Below are 27,442 nucleotides of genomic sequence, written 5' to 3' on the forward strand. Positions count from 1 at the left end.
TCATGCACTTTTATTTAAAATTTGTTCACATTTTAAAATTTCATCTGCATTTTGAGGGGGAGGGGACATTCTTCTCCATCAAATTACTTTTCTTTTTAAAAAACAGCTCTGTTCATCCACCTGTCCTCTGAGCTCTCCAAACTTTCTCCTCTTGAAACACTGGCAACTGTGCTGTAACTTCTCTACTCTTGTTACCTCACCCCAGGGAAGAAAGAGGCCCCTGGTGCAGGATGTGAAAAGGCGATTATTTACTGAAGCTCCTGTCTAATCACAGACTGTGAAACATTTTGAGAACTGCATGCTTCCAAGAAATGGGATTTGCCCAGATCTCAGCTCACGTTTATCACAGGATGGATCAAACTCCTAGGTCACGTATACGCACAATGAGGTCATATGCTCATGAGGTCATGTGTACACACAGAGGCTTTGCTTTGACTTCTCTTCCAATCCCACAGCTGGGCTTATGCACTTCACTTGCAAGATACCCTCCCCATGGTTACCTATAGCTAAGGAGAACTCAGTCCTTCCTATGTGCTCCTGCTCAACTCTGTTGGGGCCAAGCTGCTGCACTTCCCTCTCACGTTATTCCCACTCACACTGTTATTCCCACTCACATCTGACTTCAGAACATGTGGTAAGGGTACCACCAGCCCACTCAAGGGTGTGATCTGCACTACCTCTGCTGCCTGAGTGGGAGGATCAAGCTCTGCAGTCAAATAAAAACCAGCTGATCAAACTCAACATGGGGCTCAACTATCACTAGACTGGAAGGGGACAGCCCGTGCTGCAGGAGCAGTAGGGAACAGCTGGATGATGCACCACCAAAATCAGTCTTGGTTGACTTACCTGACTTAGATTAAGAGGCTGCTGCTGCTGGAAATGTGCTCCTGGTCGCTGCTGCCTATAGGCAACGGCTCCAGACGAGCTCCCTGAAGAGTGACCGCTGGTGGAGGTCACGGTGCTGGAGGACTTGGACTTGTAGGAGGATGAGTGGTGACTGGTGGTGACTGTGCCAGGAAAGGAAACACATTTGTAGCTTACATCACATTCTTTAATTGCTCACCCTACCTTTTCCTCACTGAGTCTCCTCCAGAGTGGCTTTTGGGAGGAGACATACAACAGAAGCAGGGTAAGAAAACTGTTTCTCTTAATTAACAGAATACCTCAGCAGTGCTTCGTATACACGACCAGCCCGTTATCCTAGAGGCAGACAAGCAGACCTGATAACTGGACCCAAAGCAGGCCTGAAGAAGGCTTTATAGACCCTTCAGAAGTGCAAGAAACTGTTCTGCCAGCAGAACTGTACAACGCAGGTACAAATCCCAAGGAGAGGAAGGAAAGTATGGTGTGCACAGCATAAAAAAACCCTGTCTTGCCTAACATCAAGGTGAGTGGGAAGGGAAGGAGAAGGTGCTAGTGGGGGGGCTCACCCTTTGAACCTTTGTGTTCACCAGCAGTGCATCAAAAGCAAAGACTGCCAAGTAGCTCAAAGCCAGTTGCTTCATGCCAGACTTCCACCATAAACCTCTTTTCAACACATCCTACTATCTAGCATTGCAGAGGTTCTGGATGAGCAAACCTCATCAGTCCATAATGAAGATCCTGGGGAAATGTTCTTCCCAGAAATGTCAACAAGTTTGGATGAAAATTCACATGTGTTTTCAATCTCTTACCCATTTTAAAATACACCTATGGAAAGGCAAGGCAGCAAAGGTTCACACTTGCATTTGTGAGCCTTTAACATCAAATGTTGAGCTACAGGCTGCATTCTGTTCTTGGGTTTGTACAGAACTAACTGGGTCCGACACTTGCCCCTGTGACTCCTGAGTGAACCAGGGCACATAAATAATGCAATATGGCTCCCAAGAACAGATGTGTCACTTGAGAGAAGGGCAGGAGCACGTGGGTTTTTTTGGAAAACAAAACAAACAAACAAACAAACAAAATGAAACTGAACAATGAGATTCTTCCAAGATAAATCATTTATTTCTTACTAATTTTCTTGACGGAAGAGGTGCAATTTACCTGGTGCCAGGCTATCGCACTCTACCAACACCTCACTGGCCTGGGTTTTCAGTGGTGGCACGATGATGGTTCGGGGGTTCCCACTGCAGTGAGTCTCTGGAACCCCTTTGGTGTCGTAGCTGTTCCCGTTATTCTGCCCTGCACGATGTTGCACGGCGTAAGGGCTGTTGTTGCTGGAGGAATCGGAGTAGGGGGAGTCATGCACGGTGACACAGCTGATGACATTCTTCCTTTGCTTGGACAAGGTGCTGAAACACAAACAGACAAGTGGAAAGAGTGATCAGGCAATGATCAACTCGAAATCACTAGAAGACTCTGCCTGTGGCAGACTAGCTCCATAAAGGCAAAGCACATCCTTCAGTCCTCTGCCAGAGAGAGGCTGCTTAAGCCAAATCCCAGGCTTCAAAACTCACTCGTTACTATTCCAGGAAAGCCCTCATGGAGGTCAAGGAGTGAGTAAGACATTGTGGATAGATCTTATATTCACACTGCTTAGAATAGCACTGAACCAGACTGCCAGATTTATTTTCAGACTGCTTTTTATGTATGTGTGCAGTAGAAGCCCAGCACTTATACTATGCTTTGTTGCGAGTCTCACCACCCACACAAAAACGTGGCGGTTTCTCCCAGCCTTCCAGCAATGATTTAATAATAGATGCTATGACTTTTCATGCTTAAATTCCATGAATCTACAAAATACACTCCATTCTATTTACTAATATGGTGCAATGGGCATATATACTCAATAAGCATCTGAAAATGAGGAATGAAAAACAAAGAAATGAGCAAAGTATGTAACGCTTTTGATTTTCTTTTTCTCTGAATAGGCACTGGGTCTCCTGACTCTAGTGTCGAATATCAAGGTCCTGCTGCAACTAATCTATCTACGACATCAAAAAAGTGATTAAAAAAGAACATCAACACTTCCCAGATTAGTGCTAGAAGTTCATTAGACTAGACTGCATGAGTACGATTGGGATTTGCTCTGCTATTGTGTCTAATTATTCCTGATGGTTTCTCCTTCCTGTTATGAGCTTGTTTAGGGAGAAAAAGAGAGTGAGAAGGAGGAGGGAGGAAGGGGGATGGTGAAGATTTGCTTAAATGGCTCACATCCTTGACAGTGCACAGACCTTGACTACAGAAAATAGCTGTTATGTTTCACTGATTGCATTATGTTGTTATGGCAACTGAAGTTTTTAAAATGATGAAAAGAAATGGATAGCACATAAAAAGCTAAGTAATTAGGCTTAATGGTGGAAACAGCCCCAACAGGAACAGAAATGACATGGAGAAAAAGGAATCTTAACTTCTTGAGTGTGTACTTTAAACAGAGAGAGATCTCTTTCCCATAGAGTGTTCTCTCCAGTCTCCCACTCTGCCTAGTCTGGTCCAGTGAAGAGCTGTTAAATCCAGTCTGAGTCTGTGATGGAGCTGTTTGTTGCCTACTCTCAGCATCGCTTCTTACCCAAGGAAAGGTGGGTGGAGCAGACACTGAGAACAGTTTCCTTCCAAGGACATTGTTTGCCATATTTATTTTTCACAGTGCTAAAGGAGCACTGGTGGATTCCCTTCCACTTGTCCGTTCCAAAGTCTCTCTGTCAGCACTCACAAACTGCAACTGACCACCTTGCTCCCAAGACTTGTGATTGAAAACCTATTACCTTTTCCTTTAAAGAATGCCTTGGGGTGATGCATTCACAAACAAGTTACCATCACACAGACTTTCCCTGGGCTATCGTCACAGGATCCTGGTGTGTCCCAGGAAGGACCCACAACCATGTCCATTCTACTCACAGTGAAAAACATGTCTCAAGAGGCCCCTGCTACAGTCACTTGAAACAGGGCAGATGATAGAGAAGGAGATGGAGGTATTGCACAACAATCTGGAATTGGAAAGTGATTCTTCCAGGGGCAGGGATGTATCAACAGGAAAGATGTACAACACCAAACCCTCATATTCTGCCTTTTCACAAGGAGTTGGAGAGCTCTGGATTAGAAATGGAAAGAGTAATAGCATATCTTAGATGGATGACGACCGTATGTGAAGAAAGATGTAGCAGTTTGGATATGCTGCTACGAAAGAAGAATATTAAGCCAATAAAAATGACTAATATTGCATCAATATTCCCCTCTCCATCAGTAGAAATGCCTGTAATCACACATTTATGAGTATCCATGCTGCTTGCCCTTTGCAGCTACCCTTGGCTGCCAGTTGGGAAGAGAGATATATTCTTTATCTCTGACAGTTATTACATTTTATAAAGAAAAATCAAGTCACTAAAGAGTTTTCTGACAACTGATAAGGTCTAACTGTTCTTTTACAGTCCCTTCTTTACATAAGTGGCTGAGCTGCTGAACTGGAAATACCTGCTCTCAGATGACACTTGACATGGGAAGGTTGAGCTGTAGAACTGGAAAGGTAATTTTCTGTGTAATCTGTGCTATTTATTGTTTTAGAATGGATATATTTTTCACCAATTTGATTGAGGGCTTGTCAAAGTAAGGACCATGAGAATTTTTCTCCTTCAGAGTGTCAAAGTTCCTTGGTTACAATAAGAAATTCAAGTATAACTGTTTGCTTAAACAAATAAGTGACCTCAAATTCAAACCTTTCCAGAGAAAGGGACTGTAGCAGGGTATTAAACTAATTTCATGGATTGGAACCTGAAAAGGACCAGAACTATGGTCCTGCCAGGCCTTACGCAAGCGCTCAGCAGAACTAACATGTCTCATCTCCCAAAGTCAACTGGGCTATTCCAGTAACAGGGTTAAAGCCCATGGGTAAATATTTGCAGGATTAGGGCCCGAGAGATCAGCCTCTTGATTCATCAGGCTGCATCATTTCAAGGACACAAGGAGTCCCATTGAAAGCAGCTGGATTTCTGTATTTAGGAAAGGTAGCACAACTGCAGTTAATGTTACAGCAGGCAGAGAAGTCACTTGGGGCTAATCACACACACCCAGAGCTCAGCACCTGCTGTACCATAGCCTGCCCCAGAGATTAAAGGTGGGAATTTCAAGAACATCAAAGGCCCAGCTCATGCTGAAAATCAGTTGATTCACAGGCCTAAAGATATGCGCTAATCCAAAATGGAGGTTTTTGAAAATTCAACCCAGCAGAGTTAGCATTCCCCCTACTCGAAGCCTTCTTGCTCGTCAGCAGCTGTTCTCCTTCCAGCTCCCTCTAAGGACTCAGCTACTCTCCCCACCTCACAGTAACCCAGGAGTTATCTGTGTGAGGTTCAGACTGAGGTATTGCCTTCCCTGCTCACAAACTATGAGGACTGAGAGCTTTTACCTGTTGACGCAGCACTTGCCTACTCAGCAAGCTTACTGTATTCCTATAACTCAGCCACAGGTTTTGGGGATGTTTGTGCTTACACAGAAAAATACTATTAAAAGTCTTGCCCCCTTCCTATTAAGCTCAGTCCAGGCCTGGTAATTGCTTTCCCTCCTGCAAGCACAGTCGTGGCAGCATATGTGATTTAGTAGTTTTGGGAGTCAGTATGTGTTCCTGGTCAGCTTGTGTGCCTGCCTGCATATGTGGGTAGGTGTATTTTAATTCTCCAGAAGAGGGAGGGGAGAAGGTTACTGAAGTGGCAGTGAATCCATAGACACAGAATTAAAAGTACTAATCGAGAAAGGCATTTCAACCCTTACTGCATGGGGCTATGCCCTCCCTTTTGAAACAGCAGCTGATAAAACATGCATTGCTTTGCACATTTATGAGTTTATGAGTAGTATCCTATTCCCACCTTGTCCTGAAGAGCTTGTTCTCAAACTTGGACACAAAAGAAAAATTCATATCTGTCCAACGTGCAGACACAGAGCATGACCATGCCTTTGAACAAGTAGAAGCAGGTTTTGGAGACAGCTCTCTAACATAACATCACTTTCCTGAGTGCACAGCAGAGATGGACATGGGTCCCTATTGTCTCCAGCCAGGAAAAGTCTGATAGAGGAAACAAAAGACAGTTTGTGCACAGGCACCAGGCAAGAAACTAAGGTGGGCATCTGATAATGGAAAGGGGCTGAAGGCAGATGTTGAGAACAAAAAATGAGAGGAAATAAAAAAAAGAAAGATGCTGAATTAGGTGTTAATGCTGAAACCACCTCAATAGCCAAGGACAAGGACAGGGACAACAACTCTTATAACAATGCAACTTGAGATGATTTCTACTTGCTGAAGGCCCAGCCCAAAAGCTGGATGTGACAGCATTGCATGAAAAGGATCTTTTTTCCCCTAGAATACCTTGAGTTACACCAGAATCACAGAAAAAGCAAATGGTGTCTAACGGGGGCACGTAAGCTTTACCTCACATAACAAAAACTCTGTTCCAGGTCTCTGAAAAGGTAGTAACATGCAGCCTTTTCAGTTTGTTGCTTCAAAATAATCCACCTATCCTAGGAAAGTATAGAGTCAGCCAACAAAAACCCACACTACAACTGCAATCGCTCTCTTCATGCTGAAATTTTATGCCATGCATAGCTCAGTGTCGAGAACATGCCCCCCCCCTCTTCAGCTCAGCCTCCATCCTGACCTGTTTATCTGCTCTCACCTTCTTTGTGAATTTGTGATGGTAAGAGGTCATTTTATTAGGCTACTCAGGCCGTGCCATAGCTATTTAAGTCATATGTTCTGAATTGCTTAGAAGGTTGTAAGGGCCCTGCTGCTGAAGGTTTGCTTGACAGAGCTACTGTCTATCTCTGTTATTTTAAGTATTAGTTGCATGTCATTGGTGTGTCTTCTAGGAGATGGAAGGCACCAATCTTTTTACCAAATGACTGTGGTTAGTCAACGTATTGCTATGCAGAGTCAGTGCACTACAATGCACAGCACAACACAGCCACAATAGGCTACATGTCAAAAGAGAATTACAAACGGTGCTTTGCCCCTACCACATGCACATCAGCAAGCTGGCAAAAACACCTGGTTTGTGCCTGCCAGAAAATTCTGTGTGTAAAGGGAATTAAAGTCTTCTGAAGTGGGGCCCACCACCATTGCACTACAACGTGAACAACACGAGTAATGACTTGCATCCGTTATAAAGACAGACTCTGTCTCTCACATAGAGGACATTGTATAGTTTACCATCTTAAGAGAGAGGGAAAAAACCATAACCCTGCAAGGATTTTGTTCCAGCGAAGATGGTCAATGAGGCAGTTACTCAGTATGCTGATGCAACAGCTGCAGTCAGCCTGCCTTGCCCAGCAAGACAGTGACTACTGTGAGGATCCCATGGAAAAACAAGATGGGGAGATGTTACTTATGACACTAGCAAAGGTAGTGGGGAACTGAGGGGCTCTCTTGTCTCTCTGGGGTGGAAGGACCCTCAAAACCTACCACCTGAAGTCCTAACTGTATTGTTTCAAGACAAATCCTGTTTTCCTTGCCTGCTGCACTCACTGCTTGGAGTGGAAGGATTCTTGGCACATCACAACAGCCACCTCCACTGCCCTACCTTCCACCCCTTCCTCCTGCTGTGTTCTGTGATGAGTATCCTGGCAGAATGTAGAAATACCCCTCACTGAACCAATAGTGCAGCCCAATGCATCCCTCCCCAGGACCTTGTGTGCTCTCCCTCCCAGCCACAATTCCAAGATGCCTTTGTGTCTCTCCGCTCCATGCTTAAGCTGTTGCTTTATTTTTTTCCACTTCTAAGCTTCAGCAATGTTTAATCAAAGGAGGATTTATATTTAAACTAGAGCAAGAGGTGAAGTTGCACACTGGGGAGTACTTAACCCCTACTACTTGCTACTCACCAAGCATGTGCTCCAACCACCACAACTGCAGTGGCACTATCAGTCAGTTGGTCTGCCTGCTTGACTTTCTTGCAAGAGCAAGCAGAGAAACTAAAGAGGAATAAATTTTAAAAAGTAAATATCAGTCTACTTTCCGTTTCACTTTCTTCAGGGCTTTACAGGTTAGACCTGAATTCTTCTATGCAGAATAAATAACAGCTGGGGTATTATCTTACAGCACAGCAGTGAATGTCTCTTCAGCCTATCAAGTCTCTTCATAAAGGATGCAGAGCTGAGAGTGTACAAGTTCACTGATGATAAACAAACAGGGTGACAAAACTGTTTCCTGTTCGTAAAATGCATTTTATATGCAAATTTTCCCCCCTGCTGTTTGAAGGGACTAAATGTCACATACAGTGTGGGCATCAGAAACCAGGTAAAAACAATTTCATTTAGTAAAATTTTTCCCCTTTTATTTTGACTATTTCAATTTATTCTTACTATTATTTGTGTCTATTTTGAAAGAATAAAACTCTCCATTAAACCAGAAACAAGAAGTCTTCTCCTCTAACACTTTCTCCCCTTAAATAAAGGTCAAAACTTTTTGCAGTTTTGAAGCTTCGCCAGATTTCACTGTATTACTAGAAAAAAACTCAATGTATCTTGCAAAAAAGCCTTGGTTTTGATGAGCTGACTTTTCTAATCAGGATTTTGCCCCCTGAAAATCTCTGACCATCTCTCTGAGGATGGTCCCTGCTGAACTGTACCTGAGGTTCCTCCTTGGTGACTGCCCCAGGCTCGGGGCTGGGGCCCAGTAGATGGCCCCCTTCGACAAGGCTCCACTAAGCAGGTCCTCCAGAGCTCATCTCACACCACCTCCCCAGCACCTTTACCCAACAAAAGCCCAACATTTTCTATTGATTTTATAAAGATTACACCAAGTTGTGCTCATCAGCAGTGCAAAAGGAGCAATGTGCTGCCCTGCCTTCCTGATCAGCTGGTATTTTATAAACATGTACCATAACATTTCCTACTTTTCAGTAGGAAAAGGAAAATTCTACCCATCTCATAATGATTTTTTCAGATTTTTCTTTCACCAATAAAAAATTCATATCCTCTGTATGAGAAAAGCTCTCTCTGCTGCTCTGGTATTACAGAAAGGCTTTTCTGATGGAGTAAATCCAAGCCGTAGGACTCCTTTCCTGCATCAGCAACATAATATTTTTTATCAACATTACCAGTACTGCTTAAACTGAGACTGACCAACTCTTACATCCTCAAAGGACCTACTACTTCTCACAACCACAAGTAGCTCTAATCTCTCTTCACTGAGGAATCAATAAAATAAGCATTTTTAGTCTCGTGGGTCAAAGAGAAATTTCTAACCCTGTAAGAAATAACAGAAGGAAGTGCTGTAGCAAATTCAGGAGCTGATCCAATGGCAATGAAATTAATGTAAAGCTACCATTGCTATCAATAAGATGGGATCAGACAATTACCTTTGATCTGTCAAGTGACATACGATTTCTATATTCTAACCTAGAAAAAACTAATATTGCTAGGATGTGACCAATAGCACATTTCAAATGATTCCTTATTTTTCACCCCCACACCACAGCTATTGCCCAATATGGTAATATTTGCATATATGGGTGAGACAATGCATTCTTTGCATGGTTTCATTTTCGACTCAGATCCTGAACCTTTGGGCACTGATTACATTAATGCAAATACTTCACTGTCACTCTCATTTTTCTTGGAGCCAAAAAAATAGGCAAGTGAGAAAACTTGGAGTATTTTCTTACATGTGACAAACTTTCAATGAGAAAGACTCCAACTTCAGCAGGGACAAAGTTCCTTGGTATTAAATGCTGATACTTTACTGGAAGCTACAGTCTCACTCCAGCTGAGACTATGGTATTAGATATACCCAGGTTAAAAGGCACTGAGCAAATTGATTTCACTCTCCTCGAGACATTAACCAAAAATTCTCATTCTGGACATGCTGTTTTCCACCTGTGCCTCTGCCTCTAATTCTCTATTTGCTCTGGATACATCTGCACAGGCAATTTAACTCACTCTGGAATTCCAAAAGGTGCCTGAGAACAGCTCGTGTCCATGCGAAATGTCTCTACATGGCTCAGAAATTAAATCTAGCTCTTAAGCTTTGGCCTTCCAGGAATGCTGGCATCCTGGCACTCTGTATAGATATGCCATATGGATACAAAAAGTAGCCAGGGATCTGATCCCAGGCAGGAACGTGTCCGGAATATGCTTTAGTCACATCAAAGCCAGTTTGTTTATGTAAGTCTGGCTCTTGGGACAACTTTTCAAGCCCCTCAGCAGACCCAAATATTTTAATACCTCAAACTCCCAACTCAATTTCTAGACATGTTCCTGAACTTTGTTCTGCCTGTCTTCCTGGAGAGGTGTTGAGTGAAGAAACTGGTCAGATGGCAGCAAAGTTGAAGCAGAAGAGACAACCATTGGTCGAACTGGATGCAGTATTCCAGCTCTTGCCTCCACCCCTCTCTGGACGGAAGAAAGACACCCAGATGGTAAGTTTAAGTATTTTCACATAATTCCCAAAGCCTGGGATCAGCACCATGGGTAAACATGTTTGAAAAGAGCTCCCATGACCCTTGAGATACCTGCCCTCTTCATGCTGCTCCACCTCACAACCTTAGTTTTCAGCATCTCTTTTGTCTTGCCCTTACTTTCCCATAAGAGCCCTGAAAGTAGGGGCTCATTATTTCTAGTCTACCTGACTTTCACACTCATCTTCACTCAACTCCCTCTGGAACCCCACTTTCTTCCCCCTACCAAAGCAAGGAATGCTGTAGCAATTTCTAATTTTATTTCTTTTATATTTTTAAAGTGAAATATGTTACACTGTCCTGTGATCAAGTGCCTGTGATAACCACTGCATTCATGGCAAGCCTGACTTTGAGAGGCACTGAGCTCTTGCTGCCCAGTGGAGTTCATTGGTAGGGAAAAGGGGAATGGGAAGCGGCAGTGGCTGTCAGGAGGCAGCTTGAAATTCCAGCCTAGATGCCTGAATCATATGGCTCTTTACAGATTTTTAGTTCCTGGAGGCCAAATGCATCTCATCTGTTCTGTGCACATTTGCAGGCTTCACTTATCACCACAATGCAGAGATGCAGAGACATAGATAGGTATCTCCAGTGATTAGAAGAAAATCTGGCATGGAGTGTATTTTAAATAAATAGAAAAATAATTATCTCTCACCAATACTGGAAAGATAAGGTTAAAAATTTCCTAGCTCAGTTACCAATATAAAGATGGTAAAATTATTCAGCTGTTTGCAAGACTACTTCGCTACAACTTATAAAGCAGAGCAATGTCTTGTGACTGGCATCAGATGGGAAACCTAGAGCACTTGCATGTGATGAAAGGTGCTGAAAGGACAGTCCTAGAAAATTAAGTCCTCTCTGATCCACAAGAGATGATCAGCAGTGGCAGCGGTCCTGGGCCACACTGTTCAGTCAGGTGAGTTAATTCCCTAAGGAGCAAACTCAGTCACCACGGTGTTTCTAGCCTCATCTATGCCTCTCTGCAGTCAGACAAAAAAGCAGTCAGTTTCTGCCACTTTTACAATAGTTCAAGGATGTTTTGACAACACAATCAGAACTAAGCAAATCTCTTACAATATATTTATTATTGTTGAGTGTTTATGACAGAACCATTGTTCTTGAGAACCTTTTTAAGAAAAATATCACATATCGAAGGTGTCATTTAATGCTCTTTACAGATGCCTGGATCAGTTAGAAAGAGAAAAGGCAAATTTAAGGCATCTTCCTTCCAAGCCCTTCTTTTTGTCTTTGTTTTAAACAGCTGTCTCAGAGAGACTCATCACCATAGGCTCTCTGAGGTCTCCTTTCAACAGAAGTGAGATAGAGAGAAGTATTCTTTCCTCTTACAGATGAGACACTATGGCATGGGGAGACTACTGCACTTCTCCAAGGTCACACAGCAAACGTACAGGCACAGAAGGGAGCTTCAACTAAATCTATGCAGTCCTCAGCTAGTATTTTTTTCCTTTCAAATGAAAGGAAAAACTGGATGCTGACACCCAAATATAGTTCCTGGAACACTACAGCAACTCCTGGGATGCTCCAACACTTCTCTGCCTCTGTCTCTTTCTCCTGCACACAGGAAAGAGCAGAGAGCTACTGCTCACCTGGTGGGTGCATGCTTCTGCTCCTCCTCTTCATCCGTGTCGCTGCTGATAGTGATGACACTCACTGCGGGGCTGGGGGTGTCGGGAATGACGATCGTCTGCCGCTGCCGCTCCCGCGTGGTGCTGCTGGCCACGTCGCCCCAGCCGCAGGTGACGGAGGTGCTGCAGGCAGGGCTGTTGTGCACCATGGCACAGCGGGGAGGCGTGTTCTCCTTCACTCGTTTCGACCGCTGGGGCGAGCTGATGGACTGAGAGGATGAAACTTCATAGGTGGATGTGTTTCTGGAAATGGGAAAAGGCGTTAGTTGGTTAAAACTCTGTTTGCTCAAGTTGCCCGTCACCAAGGGCTTGTGAGTCCCGGTCTCTGATTCAGTGGAGTCTAGGAAAACTGCAAAATTGACACAGTCACCTCTTCAAAGGAGAGAGTGCCTTGCATGACTTATTCATATCACTGGCTGAAAAGCAGTTTCTTGTAGCAAAAAATTCAATTTTTTTTCCCTAGAAATTTCCAGATGAGAAATGCTGCCTCTCAGGAGTTTGCACTGGGAGAGTAGGGGCTAGTCACACAGCCCAGACATACAGAACAAAGGCAGGCACTCTATGGTTGTCACAGGAGAGAGAACCACCTAAATGATAATCTCTTTCGCCTGTATCCTGCACAGATGCATCATGACCAGATATTTTTTGGCCAGAAAATGCTAGAGATAAAATTAGAGTTTGCTGTGGAAAACAACAATCATTTATCAGGAAAACCGGTTTTTAATTTAATTAAACAGAAATTAATTTCTGTTTAATTAAGAATCTTTTCAATGAACATTTCCTGCCCAATACTTTGACCTCTAGGACAGTGGTGTCCCATAGATGAGAGCAGGCAGAAGGGAGGACATATACTCAGTCTCATTTAATTTCCATGTGAAGTAGCATCCAGCATATGTAAATCAGAAAGAAAAGAAAAATATTCTTATTACACAGTAAAAAAGCATTCTCAAGTCCTGTTTTTTCCCAAGTCTTCCTACGTCAGCTTCCCTACCAGACCAAGCGGAAAAGGCTCACTTGGATCAGGGGTCTGAACACAGAACCAATCTACCCAGCAGTGCAGCATGGGTCTGCAGATGGGGTTATTTACCAAAGCACACTGACTAAAGCCCATTTCACTCAATTCCCACACTTTCTTTCTCCCTTGTATTTCTTCTCACTACTGCAAAACATCTGGAGATTCAAAAAGGAAAAAAAACCCCCAAAGTTCTGGTTTTGTTCCACTGTGGGGCCTGGGCTGCATGTTCAGCCTGGCCCGAAAGCTAACAAAAGGAATAGGTGGCATCCATCAAAAGGAAGTCACCCTGGCAGTATATCACACTATACCAACTTACACAGGGTCTTTTGCATAACAAATGGCTGCACGGTAGCATTCAAAGTGCTTTTTGAATACCAATGAGCAGAGTGGAGTACCCTCCTCTCCAAAGGAGCACAGTTCCTCATTTGGCTACAAAAGAGTCACAATTAATGAAGCTGTAGAAACCCTTTGCTCTGAGGATGCCCAATTCCTCCTGGACACTGCCATCCTGCCCCTGGAGAGTGAAGGGAGAAGGGGGGCCCTGCACAGGCACACTGGTTCCAGCAGGTGCTCTCTTTTGCTGGCTTGCTGGGGACGAGCTGCCTCTCCTCTGTGTTACCGATTGACTAAGACAGCTGGAGCCCACCCAAAGTAAATTCAACATTAGAGAGCAGATACATGGGAAGGATTTAAATAGTGGCCTCTTAACTAGAGTCAAACTGGTTGCGAACTCAGAGCTCCTCTGACCCCAGTGCAGTCACCCAGGAAAACCACAAGCTCCTCTGTTTTTGCCTCTGCACAAGTGGTGACCCATTTTGGTTCTCTCCCCTGCACTGTTCTGTTCTGTGTTTTTGTTGTTTTTTCTTTTTAAAGAAGCGTCATAGTTGCACAGCCCAGAGGACCTTCCCCAGAACAGGTACACATGCATCTTAAACATCCTTGTCCTCTAGACAAGCTTACACTGCTGTGACAGGCGCTGCAACCATCCTACCACCTGAGTTGTGCAAGAAACCCCAGTCTCCTCCTTGCAGAGCCAAATGGTAGACTGAGAGCCGATAGTTTCTAAGGACTGCCCTTGTGTGAGATAGCCTTACAAAATGCTCTGTTTTGTGCTGCCATGATTATATCAAGGCCAGCATGGAGATCTGTTGCTGGTGTGTACTGCTGAAGATAGGGACTAACCATCTATGTTAGGAGCTAGAGAGCTTGAGGTGGCCTAAAGTCACCCCAGTCCTCCACTCCACACGGCATTAAAGCTCAGAAGACAGGTCATCACTCCATTGTTTTTGAAAGGGCAGATCTCGTGTGCACACATCAGGCACATGTTCCTGAAGATGCGGTCCCCTGAGGTGCATCACCTCATGGAAGTGCAAACACTGCACCTCGGGAGTGCTTCTTCCAGATGATGAGGGAAGAAAAGGTGTGGCAACTGGGCACTGCGGCACACTGACCTGAGAATTCAGTAACATTTTTAATAACAAGGCCTCAGGTAATCACAGCAGCATAAAAGTGTATGAACAGGGCCCAAGTCTCCCATCTTGCATCTCCTGTAGCCACTGACTCCCATGCAAAATGATGCTCACTGGGTGTAAAATGCACCGGATCACTTCTTACCTGCCACTCTCCTGACCTGGGTGCCAAAGAGCTGAAGCAGCAAAGACTCCAGTCACAAAATGCGTAACCTAATCCCTTGCAGGCTGCGGAATAAACTTTATTCTGCCCTGCAGACGTCAGTGAACACCACGCTGGCCAGCACAGTTGCATCGCAGGGCTGCGCTCGGAAGCATGGGACCCCCACCCCACCACCACAGCCAGCGCCGGGCTAGGCACACACTCACCGGGGCGCCGACTGGTGCTGTTTGCTCTTCCTGGCGGAGGTGGTGGCGGGCGGCTGGCGCATGACGTGGGCGACACCCACGTTGACGGGCTGGGCGGCGGGCAGGGTCACGTGGCTGGCCAGCAGCGTGGGCTGCTGCATGATGGGGTTGTAGTGGCTGCCATGAGCGTGCGTGTTCCTGCGTGGTGGGGAGACAGGCATCCGTTTAACACGCAACCAGTTGTTCCTCGGCAGGCTCTTCCACAGGCTCCCACTGCCCTTCACCAAGGTACCCTCCCTTCCAGGGCCCACTGGGCTCCTAGTCCACCCAGGATGGAGCGGTTTCCCCAGGGAGCAGACTGAAGAGAGCGTTGTGGGCCCAGCACTCCACCCCAAGGACATGGAACGGAGAAGTTGCCCATAGCTTTCAGACAAGGGGGCGACAGGCTGCAGCCCTTCTCCCTCACAGCCCTTGTGAGACCCCATCCCTCCTGCCCTCACTCTTCTCAGGCCTCTTCCAGCACTGGTGGGTACTTCAGGGAGCCTCCAAGCACCTCCAGTTTACCTCCAGTCTGCCAGTGGTTGGGTGCCTGCCATGGACTCCGGGATGACGGTCGCATGCTGGACAGATGTGTGGGTGGCCACCCCGGTCAGCTGCTGCCAGGCAGGAGGGAGCAGGATCTGCTGAGTGCCACTGGGCCACGCTTGCTGTCAGATAGAGGAAAAACAAAAGGCATCATGCACCAAGCATGAGTGGTGGTCCACGCTCACCTGGGGCCCCCAATAATTATCATGGTCATACTACATAGCTCTTATCCCCTTTCAAATATCGTTAGGAAAGTACAGTAAAAGCAGTAAAAGTCATCAATACAGAGGATCGAAAGGAAGGGGGAAAAGTCCCTGCTGTATAAAGCAGCAGCTGTGTTTTAGGCTAAACTAGGAATAGGAGGGATTAAAACTAGTTGGCATTTCAACCCAAACATCAAACACTTTAGCACCTTTTAATTTTGACTTTCCAGATCAGCTGGGCCGTATGGTTCCATTGCCAATTTCCCCCTCCTACAGCCAGTTTTCTTTCTCATCCCAACAGGACCTAAACGACTTCAGGAACTTAAAAGGAAAATGAACTTTTCAAGGACCAGGAAAAAGAACTGGGCTTTAGTAAGGAGGGGAAAAAGGTGAATTTGGGGATATGGAAAGGGAACACCTATAAGCCACTGGGTGCTCCTCAGAAGGAACATCTTGCTACACAGCCAAGAAGCCCAGTTGCCTGCTTGCAGCTCACCAGGAGCCTCTCTGGGCAAAGCAGAGTGAAGCCATGCACAGCTATGTATTTTATGCCCGTCCTCTCCATGTGCTTTCCTGCTTTTTCTGAGTGAGTGCCCCCCTTACAGGGTGTAAATTCCTGCCCTGTGAGTTGAGCCATCATTCTGGTATGCAATATCCCCCCAGCTGCGCTGCCACAGGCATGACTCAGGTTGTCCTGCTCCAGTGACTCCACACAGTCAGATGGTTGGTTTTTTGACTTGGGAAACTTTATTTGCTACGTGCTGCCCAAAGGCAGCTCTGGCAGCTTATCACTGCCTGGGCTGAGGAATGCAGGGGTACCAGCTATGGCCCACTTTAGTCTCAACCTGCACTACTATACTGGACCTGTGTTGTGTTATCTCACAGCTCCAAGGAGGCTAAATTTGAGGGGAGGCTGGTTCCAAGCATACATTTGTCCATTTCTCCATCCTCACAAGAATCCAGTTAACTGTCCCCATGATCCCCTTCTATCCCCCAGTGGAAAAAAAAACCAAAAAAACACTCCCCAAAAAACACCTTTTCCCATTCTGCTCCAAAGTTTGACTGTCTTGTAACTTTCCATGTTGCTGAGTTAGATGAAAAGGCTGCTACAGTGAGGCCTCTCACAACATCTGCAAAGGATGGACAGTCACAAGGCTCCTGAGACCCTTTCATCTAAGGAGCCACAACCACAGGCTGCTGCTGTTTGGAGCAAGTAAGAGAAAGAGGCAAAGACACTAAAAGATCAGGGAGGAAAAAAGCCTTTTTATTCTTTTCTCTTTTTTCCCCAGCTTTGCTTTAAAAGAGCAAGACTAAACTACTCTTGCAGTCAGTCCCAGGGGACTACCTGGATTTACTTGCAGAGAAAACTGCTTCCTCCCTTTTCAGGAAGAGAACGAAACAAAACTAAGCTCCTTGCCTGACTGCAGTGCATAAATTTAGATGCAGTGTCAGGGTCTAGGCACAAATTCCTCACTTATTAGGTAAGGACCACTGAATCATTTAATCTGCAGATAAGACTTGTCTAGGCTGATCCACCAGCACAGCGCGCTGTGCTCACACACAGGAGGCTTGTGCCGGCAGCCGCAGCCTGTTCCCAGTTATTGCCTCACTATGAAATCTTGCAGCCGTGGTGGAGCACCGTGCTGGCCCCCGCGCTCGGGAGCTGGGGGATCCCCTGGTGCGACGGAGCTCGTGCTCCGGATATAGAGCAGGAGCGACTAATGGAATAACTGTGTTTGTTCTGAAAGCCGGTGGCAGGACCTCCGTGGGAAGTGGTGTTGGGAAGGAGTTAAGAGGAGGGCAAAATCAAGAATTCAGGGCATTATTCAAGGACAGGGGACAGTTCTAGGTCACGTCATGGATGCCTGCCAGAAAACTGTACAGTTTTGTCTCTTTTGAGATCAAAAGCCACAGAGAGCTATTAGAAAAGACAGGATCAGTCTCCTTTCACCAGTCCCTGTGCATACAGTATGTGGACCACATTTGCTTGAGAGGGTGAAAATAGACCCAGACAAGTTACAAACAAGTTACTTTAGCCACTGACCCCGCATCTTGCAGGCTGCTTGCTCTGCCTTGCACTGCCTAGCTCCATCCCACAGACTGCAGACACACAGCTGCCAGAGATGATGCTCAAAATCTGTCAGTGCCTCAGCAGGGGGTCCCTCCGGCCCCTGGAACTCCTTCCTCCTTCCTTCCTCTGGTGCGGTTGGTCTTGTACAAAATGCACGGGGGGAATTGGACGCCAGCTGCGCTGGGATGCAGTAAGGCCTTACCAGCCACAGGCATCCTCATGAGGTCAAGCACAGCGACCTGTGCTGTGTGCTGGGAGCACAAGGAGCAGCACCGTGCCCCATCGGTGGGACAAATAAGGCAGGTGGAAAGACAGAAGTGGGCTCTGGAGGTGCTACACTCTCTGCCGGGGACAGGCCCTCTAATAGTTGGAGCAATCCCGTGGTCCAGTCTGAAGAGTATTAGATAAGCAGCTGTGCATGAGGGCAATAGCTCTCTGCTGGGAGAGAGACACGCAGCCGCTCAGAGATCAGATGGGACTACAATGCATCACAAAGAAGCTGTGTTTTTCCATTCAGGAAACTGGAATTGGGTACAGATTTGTTTATCAGACCAGCTGCTCAGCCCGAACTGAGTGAGGCCCACGGACACCAGATGCCACCGGCATCAATCAGAGTGTCCTGCCACCAGAGTGACAGCTAGCATTTCTCATCGCGCCAGGCAAACAGATACATCAACAGGCAGACCGCCTCTCTTTTATTAAATCAAAAATTAAAAATCTATGCAAGTGAGGAGAGTTTCTCAGAAACAGCTTGAATTCCCTTTTGGAAGTGGCAGTAAATAAAATGTCGGTAGAAAGTATGAAAGGGGCAGCCCAAGAAATCGGCATTTGTGTGGCAGAGGTAGCATCGAAACTGGTAACCTGTGGGAGGGAGGGTGTTCAGGAGGATATTTACTACAAACATTCCTCGTTTGTATGAAATCCAACAAGGCCATCTCGAGAAGAAAGAAGGAGCGTGAGGTCCTGAGATCTTTCAGGCTCCTGCTGCCTTTGGGATGCTTCAGATCACTCCTTCAAGCCCCACAGAAAGCACACCACAGGAGGCCTGGTAGAATGATGGGGGCATGTAAAGCCCTGTGACCTCCTTCATCCACTGCCTTGGCTGACTCCTTGCACAAGCAATAGGTGCCAGGCTCTGAGCCTGCACAGATTGCTCTCGCTTTGCCAGAGCTTTTGTTTTGACTGCCTCATAGGCTCTCCTTTCCTACCAAACTAGAGTGATGGCCCACATCTGTTGTTACAACAAGCCATAACAGAGATAGGTTAGATGTTTCAGACAGTCCTCTAACAAAGGCTCTGCTATTGGGAAGGGGCAGGGCAGGTGGAAATCACCCAGACTGCAAGTTGCATTTTGATCCACCAGATAAGCAGAACTGGCATCTGGCAAAGGAAGGCAATAGCACCAACAGTCTTACCGCAGCAGTGCAGGGCACAGGCACAAACCCTTAAGTCTGTGGGTACCTGACTGCAGACCAACCAAGACTGAGTCAGAGGCATGCATTTTTAATTAACAGGTCACCTTTTCCAGGCTGCACGACTTAGTATTAAGTCTACTAGGTGTTTTTTTTTCCTGCCTGTTATCAGCAAAGTTACCATGGCACCAGCTCAAAAGCAGTAGGGGCAGATTTTGCTGAAGCCAGCACAAGGTGGAATGAACTGCTCCTCTGGTTTGAGAAGCTGGGGTTCCCCTTGAGGATGTGCATGTGATCAATGGTACCCATTTCTGATTCTGGAAGGAACCATGCTTTTCCTATGAGCACAATTCAACAACTGTGCCAATAAGTGCTGCTGACAAGGAGAGCTCCTTGCCTGTGGGGTCTTTGCCTCTGCTCCTTCCATCTCACTCATACCTGAAGAGCAGAGGTGCAGCTCATAAAACAGAATGGTGGAGTCTTAAAGCATGGAAGACATTTATTGGCAACACACAATTCACCACTGTGACTCCTGACTACAAACTACCACTGAGACTGCAAGTTCAGGAGGATGCAGGAAGGTTATTATTGGTTCCTCCTCAGCAGAGGCCGGATACAGATTTCCCTGAGGCTTTCCCACTGATTCCAGTGGAAAACCAGAAGGAAAGAGGTTTTTTCTGGAGGCTTCTGCAACTCTGACATAGCCTTTGAGCTGGGGGAGATTTGGACATTTCAGAGAAAGCTGCAGACCCTTATATAGCTGCCCAAGTCTCCAAACTGCACCACAGAAGGCCTTTAGATAAAGCTACTCCCCTCAGCCTTCAAGAGCTAAACAACACAGTAAATACCTGCTGAGCTCGGTGTCTTCAGAATTCCTTACCTGTGCGAGGAGTCCTGGCTGGATCTGAAGAGGCTGGGCCCCAGGAGCCTGAGTGACAATGGGAACTGCGTTCTCCATCCGAACCGAATACCCAGCATGCTTTGAAGGGGAGGCTTGTAACCCTGTTCCACCAGCACAGAAGGTACAGCATTAGCCATCAGCAGCACTGCTAGGAACAGGGCTCTGGTTTTCAGAGGTGCCTAAAGGCACTCGCTGATGTCCACTTAAATTGCAATATACAGTCCCTCTGAAAAATTGGGCTATCAGAGTGCCACATGCTCTACCCCAGCCCAGAGATGTCCAACAAATGTTCACAAACATGATACATGTATAAGGGTACAGAAAAGACGTTTTCAGAGGTGTTAAGGGAATAACTGAGTTCATATTTTTAGTGTACCTCAAATGCACAGCAAATATCACAATACAGTGTATACAGGGAGAAAAAGAAAACAGCAGAGTAAATGGCTTCTCTTCACCATATTCTCCAGTTTGACAACAGAAAATGGTCTTTGCCAGCCCAAACCTATTGCTACGTGAGAATGCTATCTTTAGACCAAAGTGGGACAGTGGGATGGGAATCCAGAACTCTGTACCCCCTTTTCTCTTGAACAGCTTCTCGGGACTCATATTTGAAAGGCTCCAGCACCCCCCAAACTGATTAAGCCACACATAAGCCCAACCAAGCAGCAGGAAGCTTCCCTCTCCACCACCTCAGCACAGCCTGTGCTGCCTCCTCTGCTTTAGAGCTTTCTCAGGACAGCAAGCTGAAGATGTTAGCTTATGTACTCAAGCAATACATTTCTGAAGTCAAACCCTTGAGATGCATTTTAACTACGTAGAAGAGGTCTAGCTGAACTTCTCTAGTTCAAAAGAGCTTTGATAATCTTGCAGAACATTTAACAAGTGCCTAGAGACTGCTGCACAGACAGGCTTGTAGAACTGAAGAGTAGAAGTTGCACCAGCTGAACCAAGGTCTATTTAGCCCACTTCCTACAGATACCCATCTAGTTTTCCAAATTGCTACAGCATGTAAAGTTAAGAGAAGGACAAGTAGCTAATTCTGATCATCACCCAAGTTGTCTAACAATGGTACCTACTACTATATACACAGGTAGAGCTGTTTGCAGTGGGGTGGAGCTGAGGGAATTTTATTCATAAATGGTCATGAGCATGTTATGGGGGCAAACCCTCATCTCCACCCCCACCATGTTCCCTGCTGCATTACCCTCCTGAGTTCCCCTTTTAGCAACAGAATCACTGAGAAGTGATGAGCCCATTACGCACATGCTGATTCATGTTACTGTGGGGGAAAGCTTTCAAGTTTACCAAAGTATGGCAGAAGAGCCTTCAAACTCTGTTCAGGGCAAAAGAGGACAAACATCACATATTCCCCCCCTCAGCCCCTTCTCAGCATCTGCCCTGTTGTTTTAGACCAGCTACCTCCAACTCATGCTGTCAGAGGTCCCTGGAAGATCTTCCACCGCTGCAAACATTTCCACCTGCAACAACCTCACTGCTCCCATTTACTAGGCCAGCCTTCTTCCTGCCACCTGACCTGCACTAAGGGAGCTCATTTCCAACAGGAGCTGGACTAAACAGCAGTGGGGAGGGAGCAGCAACTGGCCAAGGTCCGGTGAGGCTGTTCCTTACCTTGGAAGCCTGGTGGGCAGACGATGAGAGCTTGCTGTAAGGGGTCGGGGCGGGCACAGATCTGCGCTGTTCCTGTCTGCAGGGGCATGCTCCGCTGGGCCACCGCAGCCATGGACGCCGCTGAGGGCTGGTAGAGTGCAGATTGGTAATTTAGTATGGAGACCTCGGGGTTGGCTAAGGAAATAGTGGCACTGGAGGAGGTGGGAGCCAGGTTGGTGGTCTAAAGGAATGACGGGAATTAAACAAAAAACAAACAAAAAAATGAGGGAGATGGGTACGTTGGAAGAAGCAAAATCCAAAAACAAAATAAAAAAGTAAAATAGTGTAAGATAAAGTGAAAAAAAGAAACCAAACAAACCAAAACAAACAAAACAGCAAACCAAAGCCAAACAAGGGGTAGAACAGGACACTGAGGAGCACAGAGATAAGGGCAGTGCTGGGGAAAGGAGCACAATCCACCTGAGTAACCACAGTTGTACCACACCACAGGGCCTCTGGCCATGCAGTGCTGCTGTGAACTGCTGAGAGACACAGCACATTCTCTAAAGCAGAACTGTAGCCCCATTTCTCACCCAACTGCCTCTGATTTGCAGAATGATGAAGATGGGGTCAGAAAATGTTACTACCCACAAATCATGTTGTTCACTCATCATGTACATAGGTCTAGGAGCTGCTCATATTTCTGAGGTAAAATAAACTCAGCACCTCCATGCCTTGTGAAGTCTCATCCTGAGAGGGGAGATTCATTCCAGCCCTTTCTCTTAGATACCTTGCATCTAAGATAGTACACGCCCCCTGAATTATGGAATTTGAAGTAATCAGAAGGCATAACAGGTGGTAATACTAATACTTGCAAAGTCCAAACTTGGCTTGTCTTTAAAATCTCTTAGAGCAGAAACTCCAGCAGGGGATGTTGCAAAGCCACAAAAATCATCCCAGTGTTCTGCAAAACATCTAGAAATCTGAAGACTTTTTTCATTTGGACTGAGTCTAACAGTTGCAGACAACTAAACAGCTCTGTCACTGCTCTAAAACTATGTCCTTAGCATTCATGCCCAGGCAGCCAGACTCTACCAGACCAGAGCCCATCCTTCCCCTCTGCCCAAACAAATGGAAGCATTGCTGGACATAGGTCAGACACTACTTTCTCATGGTAAATGACAGGTCAGACAACGCTTTCTCATGGTGAATATATGAACCCAGGAGGAGGCTTTGATCAAGGCTGGAGGAGACAGCAAACTAAGCATTTTGCACTGCATTGGTTGCTACTGGACCCGTGCTGCACTGCCACAGCCACAGACACGAAGAATGTGACCACAAAACATTTCTTCCTCCTCATCATCCCCTCTCCATGCAGAGGCAGTGAAGTGCAATCTGCTCTCCTGTGCAACATACTGAGCAGCAACCACAACAGCTCCCACACTCCTAATCTCAGAAGCTGTAACTGGAAGGAGGCAATCCCCAGACATTTTGCAGAGACAGGAAACAAAAGAAAGCTAAGATGAATGGTATGTTGAAGAGAATTGTGAAAGGCTTAGAGCTTGTTCAAACTAAAAAACTCTTCCTGGAAATATTTCTACCACTTCTTCTAGGAACACTGGAGATACTGGTTCTGCTCACAACACACACCCCTTGCGAGAATTCAGAAATTACCATGGATCTCCCCAGCCAACAACTGATCGTAATGTCAAGTGAGCTGTGAGGAAATGAAAGCAAGTCTGCATTTCCTACTAGCAACTGTGGTACAAATGGTGTCTCTGCCCTGCAGCTGGGGCCTAGGGGAGCCTGTAGTGTGCATTTCTTTAGTCAGCAACTCAGAAAGAGACAAGAAAGGGAACTGGTGTTTGCAACTAATACCCTATCACACCAAGTCATGACCTATCTCTGTCTGAATCTGCTTGAATTGTTTCAAAAGACCTTCTGTGATCACATGTATCAGGACCTGAGTCATGAAGTCTGGTTTTCTGACTGACGCAGGAACACCCTGTAGGTCTATACAGACTCCTTTAGCTCCCTGGCTTTCCAAACACCACTTCTGCAATGCCACCTGCAATCTCTAGACTGAATCTTGAGCAGCCTGTTCCCAAGAGGCTTAAAAGACAGTAGCTATTTCTTGAGCTTCAGTCTCCTACAGTGTTCTCCCTGGAGAGTTTCCCTTCACTGCTGTAATACAGTACCGCAGTAAACAACTTCATCTGCTAGTCACAAAAAATTTGTCAACACAGCACCCTCCAACACTGGGGCAAGTGAAACTAATACAAAGCACAATTATAAAGCCAGAGCCCACTGAAGTAGAGTGCAGTTTGTTCACAGTGGGGATACGTGCACACAGTCCCCACATCAACTGTGGCACCTGGAGTAAAACCAATGCGAGATAAGAATAAACATTATCATTAAACTCTCCTTTCATGTTGATCAGTTACAGTGTTGTGTCTGTTACAGAAGGGTTTAAATTCTTTTTACTTCAATGCAAATTTGAAGAAGTGCTGTAAGATCACAAATACTTCTGCCTGACCCAGGGAGTGAAGTCCTACTTGCTGCATTAAGAGACTAATGAGCTTTTCCCCATAGCAACTTCCAAGTAAGCAGGATTTATCACCCCAACAACAACATAAACAACATGGGCAACATTTCACCATCACACAAAATGCCACAAGATTACTGCTTGCCTGAAGAAAAGAGAATGACGAAAGGAGCAGAGGAAGGAGAGTAAAAAGCCACCATCTCTTGGCAGGCATGTTAAATGGGATGCTACTTCGCTTTTCATCTTCTAGACCCTGCTGACACAAAGGTTTCAAGCACTGTCTGCTTCTGATCAATGCCCTTACCTGGTTGTGGACTGTGTTCAGCTGGTTGTTAAAAGTCATGGTCAAGTTGGTCGATGTACTTGGGGCTACGTGGGTGATGAATGGCGTCTTGCTCTGGTTCACTGTGTCATACATATTCACCCGCCGCTTGCAAATCTCCATGTTCTGGAAGCAGGACTTGACACTGTGTAAGGAAAGGGGGGCAAGGAAGAGCCAGAAAATCAACCAACCGACTAACACAGGTAACAGTTCATCACAGTGGCCCTGCATTAGGTCTCCACGGCAGGTCTAGCACTTTCTAGGCTCTTAAAGCCCTTTGCTGTTTTATGCAGGTCTCTCTTAACCAGTGAGAGTCAGTTTAACTCTGTACTGAAACGGCCAAGACGAGAGCGGCTGCTTTGGGACTCCTGGGTGCTCCCATGGGTTTCAGCACTGCAATACAAATCACAAGCAGCAAGCAAATTGGTTGCTCTTTAGGTGACAAGGCAAGAAATACAAAGTGGCTCTTTTTAAGGACCGAAAGAGACTGAGAGCAAGAAAGAAAGATAGATACTGTTTTTTTTTCTGATGATTGAGCCTGAGAGGAAAAGACAACTCACACTTTTGCCTCTGTGCAAGCCTAAAGGTAGTTTTACACGTCCTTTGCAAGGAAGAATTCTACTATTCTTGATCACTGAGGCCACTAAAAAAATCTCCCTTGTTCCTTCCAGGAAGTAGTTTACTGAGAGCTGAGTCCAGCCTAGCCCTTAAAACATTGCCCCTGTCTGGCTAAATGCTTGTACAGATGCTTATCTTGAAGCACATGAGACCTCCTCTTGCAGTCAATGGGACAATTCATATTGAAAAAGGTTATGCCAAATCAGATTCATCAATGCCCCAAGGCAATCCGGTTCTGAGGTTATCTCACACTGAGAATTGGATCTCTGGGGGAAAGATTACAGCTTCTTCCTCTACGCTGACTTTCCCTTAAATGTTATTGATATACCAATGGAAATTTTGAGAAGTATCATATTTTGTGCCTCCTGCAAAGGAGATGAAATACTCTCTACATTTTTAGAGCTCACCAGGCATCTACTACATGAAACTGTCAGTATTTCATTTCTATAATTAGGATACCAAAGCATACAGAGGTTAAGAAATAACAACACAGCAAACCTGTGCAAAACTATATTTTTAATAAAATCTCATTTTTTGAGGTCTAAAAACCAATACAGTTTTCCCACAATTCCTCCATAATAATTGATTTCACAAATGCAATCTTAGAGTCTGAAACTCAACCCCAAAAAGTATAAAGGCATTTATTTTATTTCCATTATCTCAACACAGAAAAATAGCAATTCCAAGCAGTGAAAATCAGCTGTAGCTGTAAAAAATCAGCTGTATGTTGATTGTTTTGTAATGATCTAAACTGCTAGAGGAGGTAAACATATCCTCACCTAAGTTTTAAGAAACAAAATGTCCCTTCAAAAGGACAACCTCATATGATCCCTCGAGCTGGTCAGGAAGAGGACCTCAATCTTTTCATCCCTATCTTTTCTCTTATTCAAATGGTCACCTCTCTTTTCCTGTGAGTAAGATCTTGATAACTGGATCTGGGCCATAAACACCTGCAGACAAGACAGGCTCAGGACACTGTGCACAGCTGCACATTATGAGCATTCACTTACAGAACTATACCTGTTAGTTGCAGAACATTCAGCAAAATCAAACACTTATCAAATAAATACAGAAGACTATTGAATTGCATTTTTTCCAGTCAAGTATGAACATAATTCCCCATTCAAAAAGCAAAAAGCATTGAAAAGAGTGTATATTCTCTACGTGGTGAACTGTGTGTGTTACCAAACAGTTTTATATAACAAGGTGTAAGCTCTACTAATGCAACACCATGTTCTCTGTTCTTACTTTAAAAAAGGGGGGGATAAAAAAAGGCAGGGACAAATCAAAACAGAAAAAGTTTGAGGAGTACTCAGCAATTTAAGATCCAGGCAGCTAATTATGTGAAATGGGGACCTAAAGTCACTTTGTTGTCTGCTTGCAAGTAAGCAGAACAGCCCATCTCGTGCTGCTCAAACTTGCAGCCTCTCTGAAGCCTGCCACAGCAGATTCCTTCCAGAAGTTACAGCTTCCACATATTCTCACTTTCTCTGCTGCCCGATTTACTTTCAAGACAGATTACAACTCCCTGCATCTCTCAAGGCTTTGAAGTTTCTATTCTCCAAACTACAGGCAATCACAGACAAAATTTCCATCAACTCGCCATGCTGGTTACAGCTTATTGCTCTCTTTTCCAATCACTGCTCCCTACGTGGAGGGGCTGCGCGGGGTTACGCACCCGGCTGGCACAGCATTTAGTATTCAGAGACCTGATGCTGAATTCTTTACTTGGGTAAAATCCTCACTGCTATCGGCCCCAGTGATATTTTCAACCTTTCTGGGGCTTCGCTTCAGCAGCCACAAGTGAGCACTTCAAAAATGAAGATGTGGTTATGGTCTGTTGCGTTAGTGGAAAGATTTCTGATGGCAATGCATTAGGTCACAAATTTCTCCTATCTTACACAATCAGTTGTTGCACAGTAAGAAGGATTGTTGCAAATTAAGAGACTTTTGTCTATGATGCTCACGTTGTTAGAAAATACTGTCATTTTTTATTTATGAGTGGTTTTTATATGAAACTTACTTTCTCCCTGTTTAGCACAACAATCTCCCATCTTGTTTTCATTACATTTATCATTTACTATCTATTTATAGATAACAATGCTCCAAAATGGCTGTGCATGGTACGTCTGGGTCTACACAGATCGTGCACCCACTACCTTCTGGTAAGCAGCTGCTCTTATCTTGTGATAAATGTAACAAAAAGGTAGCTACAGCTCCTTCAAAGAGGGAAAGCTACCTTAAATGAACTTGAAATACCGCAGCCACACATACAAGCAGGAGAGCTGACACAGTTACCTGTTGCTCTGCAGCACTCACACACACATACTCTAGAGTT

The 27,442-nt window shown here is 45.4% G+C and overlaps 1 protein-coding gene across 2 annotated transcripts in view; it reads right to left on the reverse strand.

The window, feature by feature from the left end:
• HIPK2 (homeodomain interacting protein kinase 2) overlaps positions 1-27,442 on the reverse strand; it is a 129,880-nt gene that overhangs the window by 8,180 nt on the left and 94,258 nt on the right. The window contains exons 7-14 of one of the 2 annotated variants that reach the window (XM_018080327.2): positions 24,469-24,631; positions 21,641-21,767; positions 19,991-20,112; positions 15,404-15,546; positions 14,861-15,037; positions 11,969-12,250; positions 2,026-2,273; positions 847-1,007 (exon numbers count right to left, since the gene is read on the reverse strand). In XM_018080327.2, the coding sequence (XP_017935816.1) occupies positions 847-1,007; positions 2,026-2,273; positions 11,969-12,250; positions 14,861-15,037; positions 15,404-15,546; positions 19,991-20,112; positions 21,641-21,767; positions 24,469-24,631 (1,423 nt within the window). Of the gene's footprint in view, positions 1-846; positions 1,008-2,025; positions 2,274-11,968; positions 12,251-14,860; positions 15,038-15,403; positions 15,547-19,990; positions 20,113-21,640; positions 21,861-24,468; positions 24,632-27,442 lie in introns of both variants that reach the window. The other variant, XM_018080326.2, reaches the window with a different exon arrangement.

Source organism: Manacus vitellinus, unplaced genomic scaffold (assembly GCF_001715985.3).
Source record: "Manacus vitellinus isolate BGI_N305 unplaced genomic scaffold, ASM171598v3 scaffold_5_pilon, whole genome shotgun sequence".
Lineage (NCBI taxonomy): Eukaryota > Metazoa > Chordata > Aves > Passeriformes > Pipridae > Manacus > Manacus vitellinus.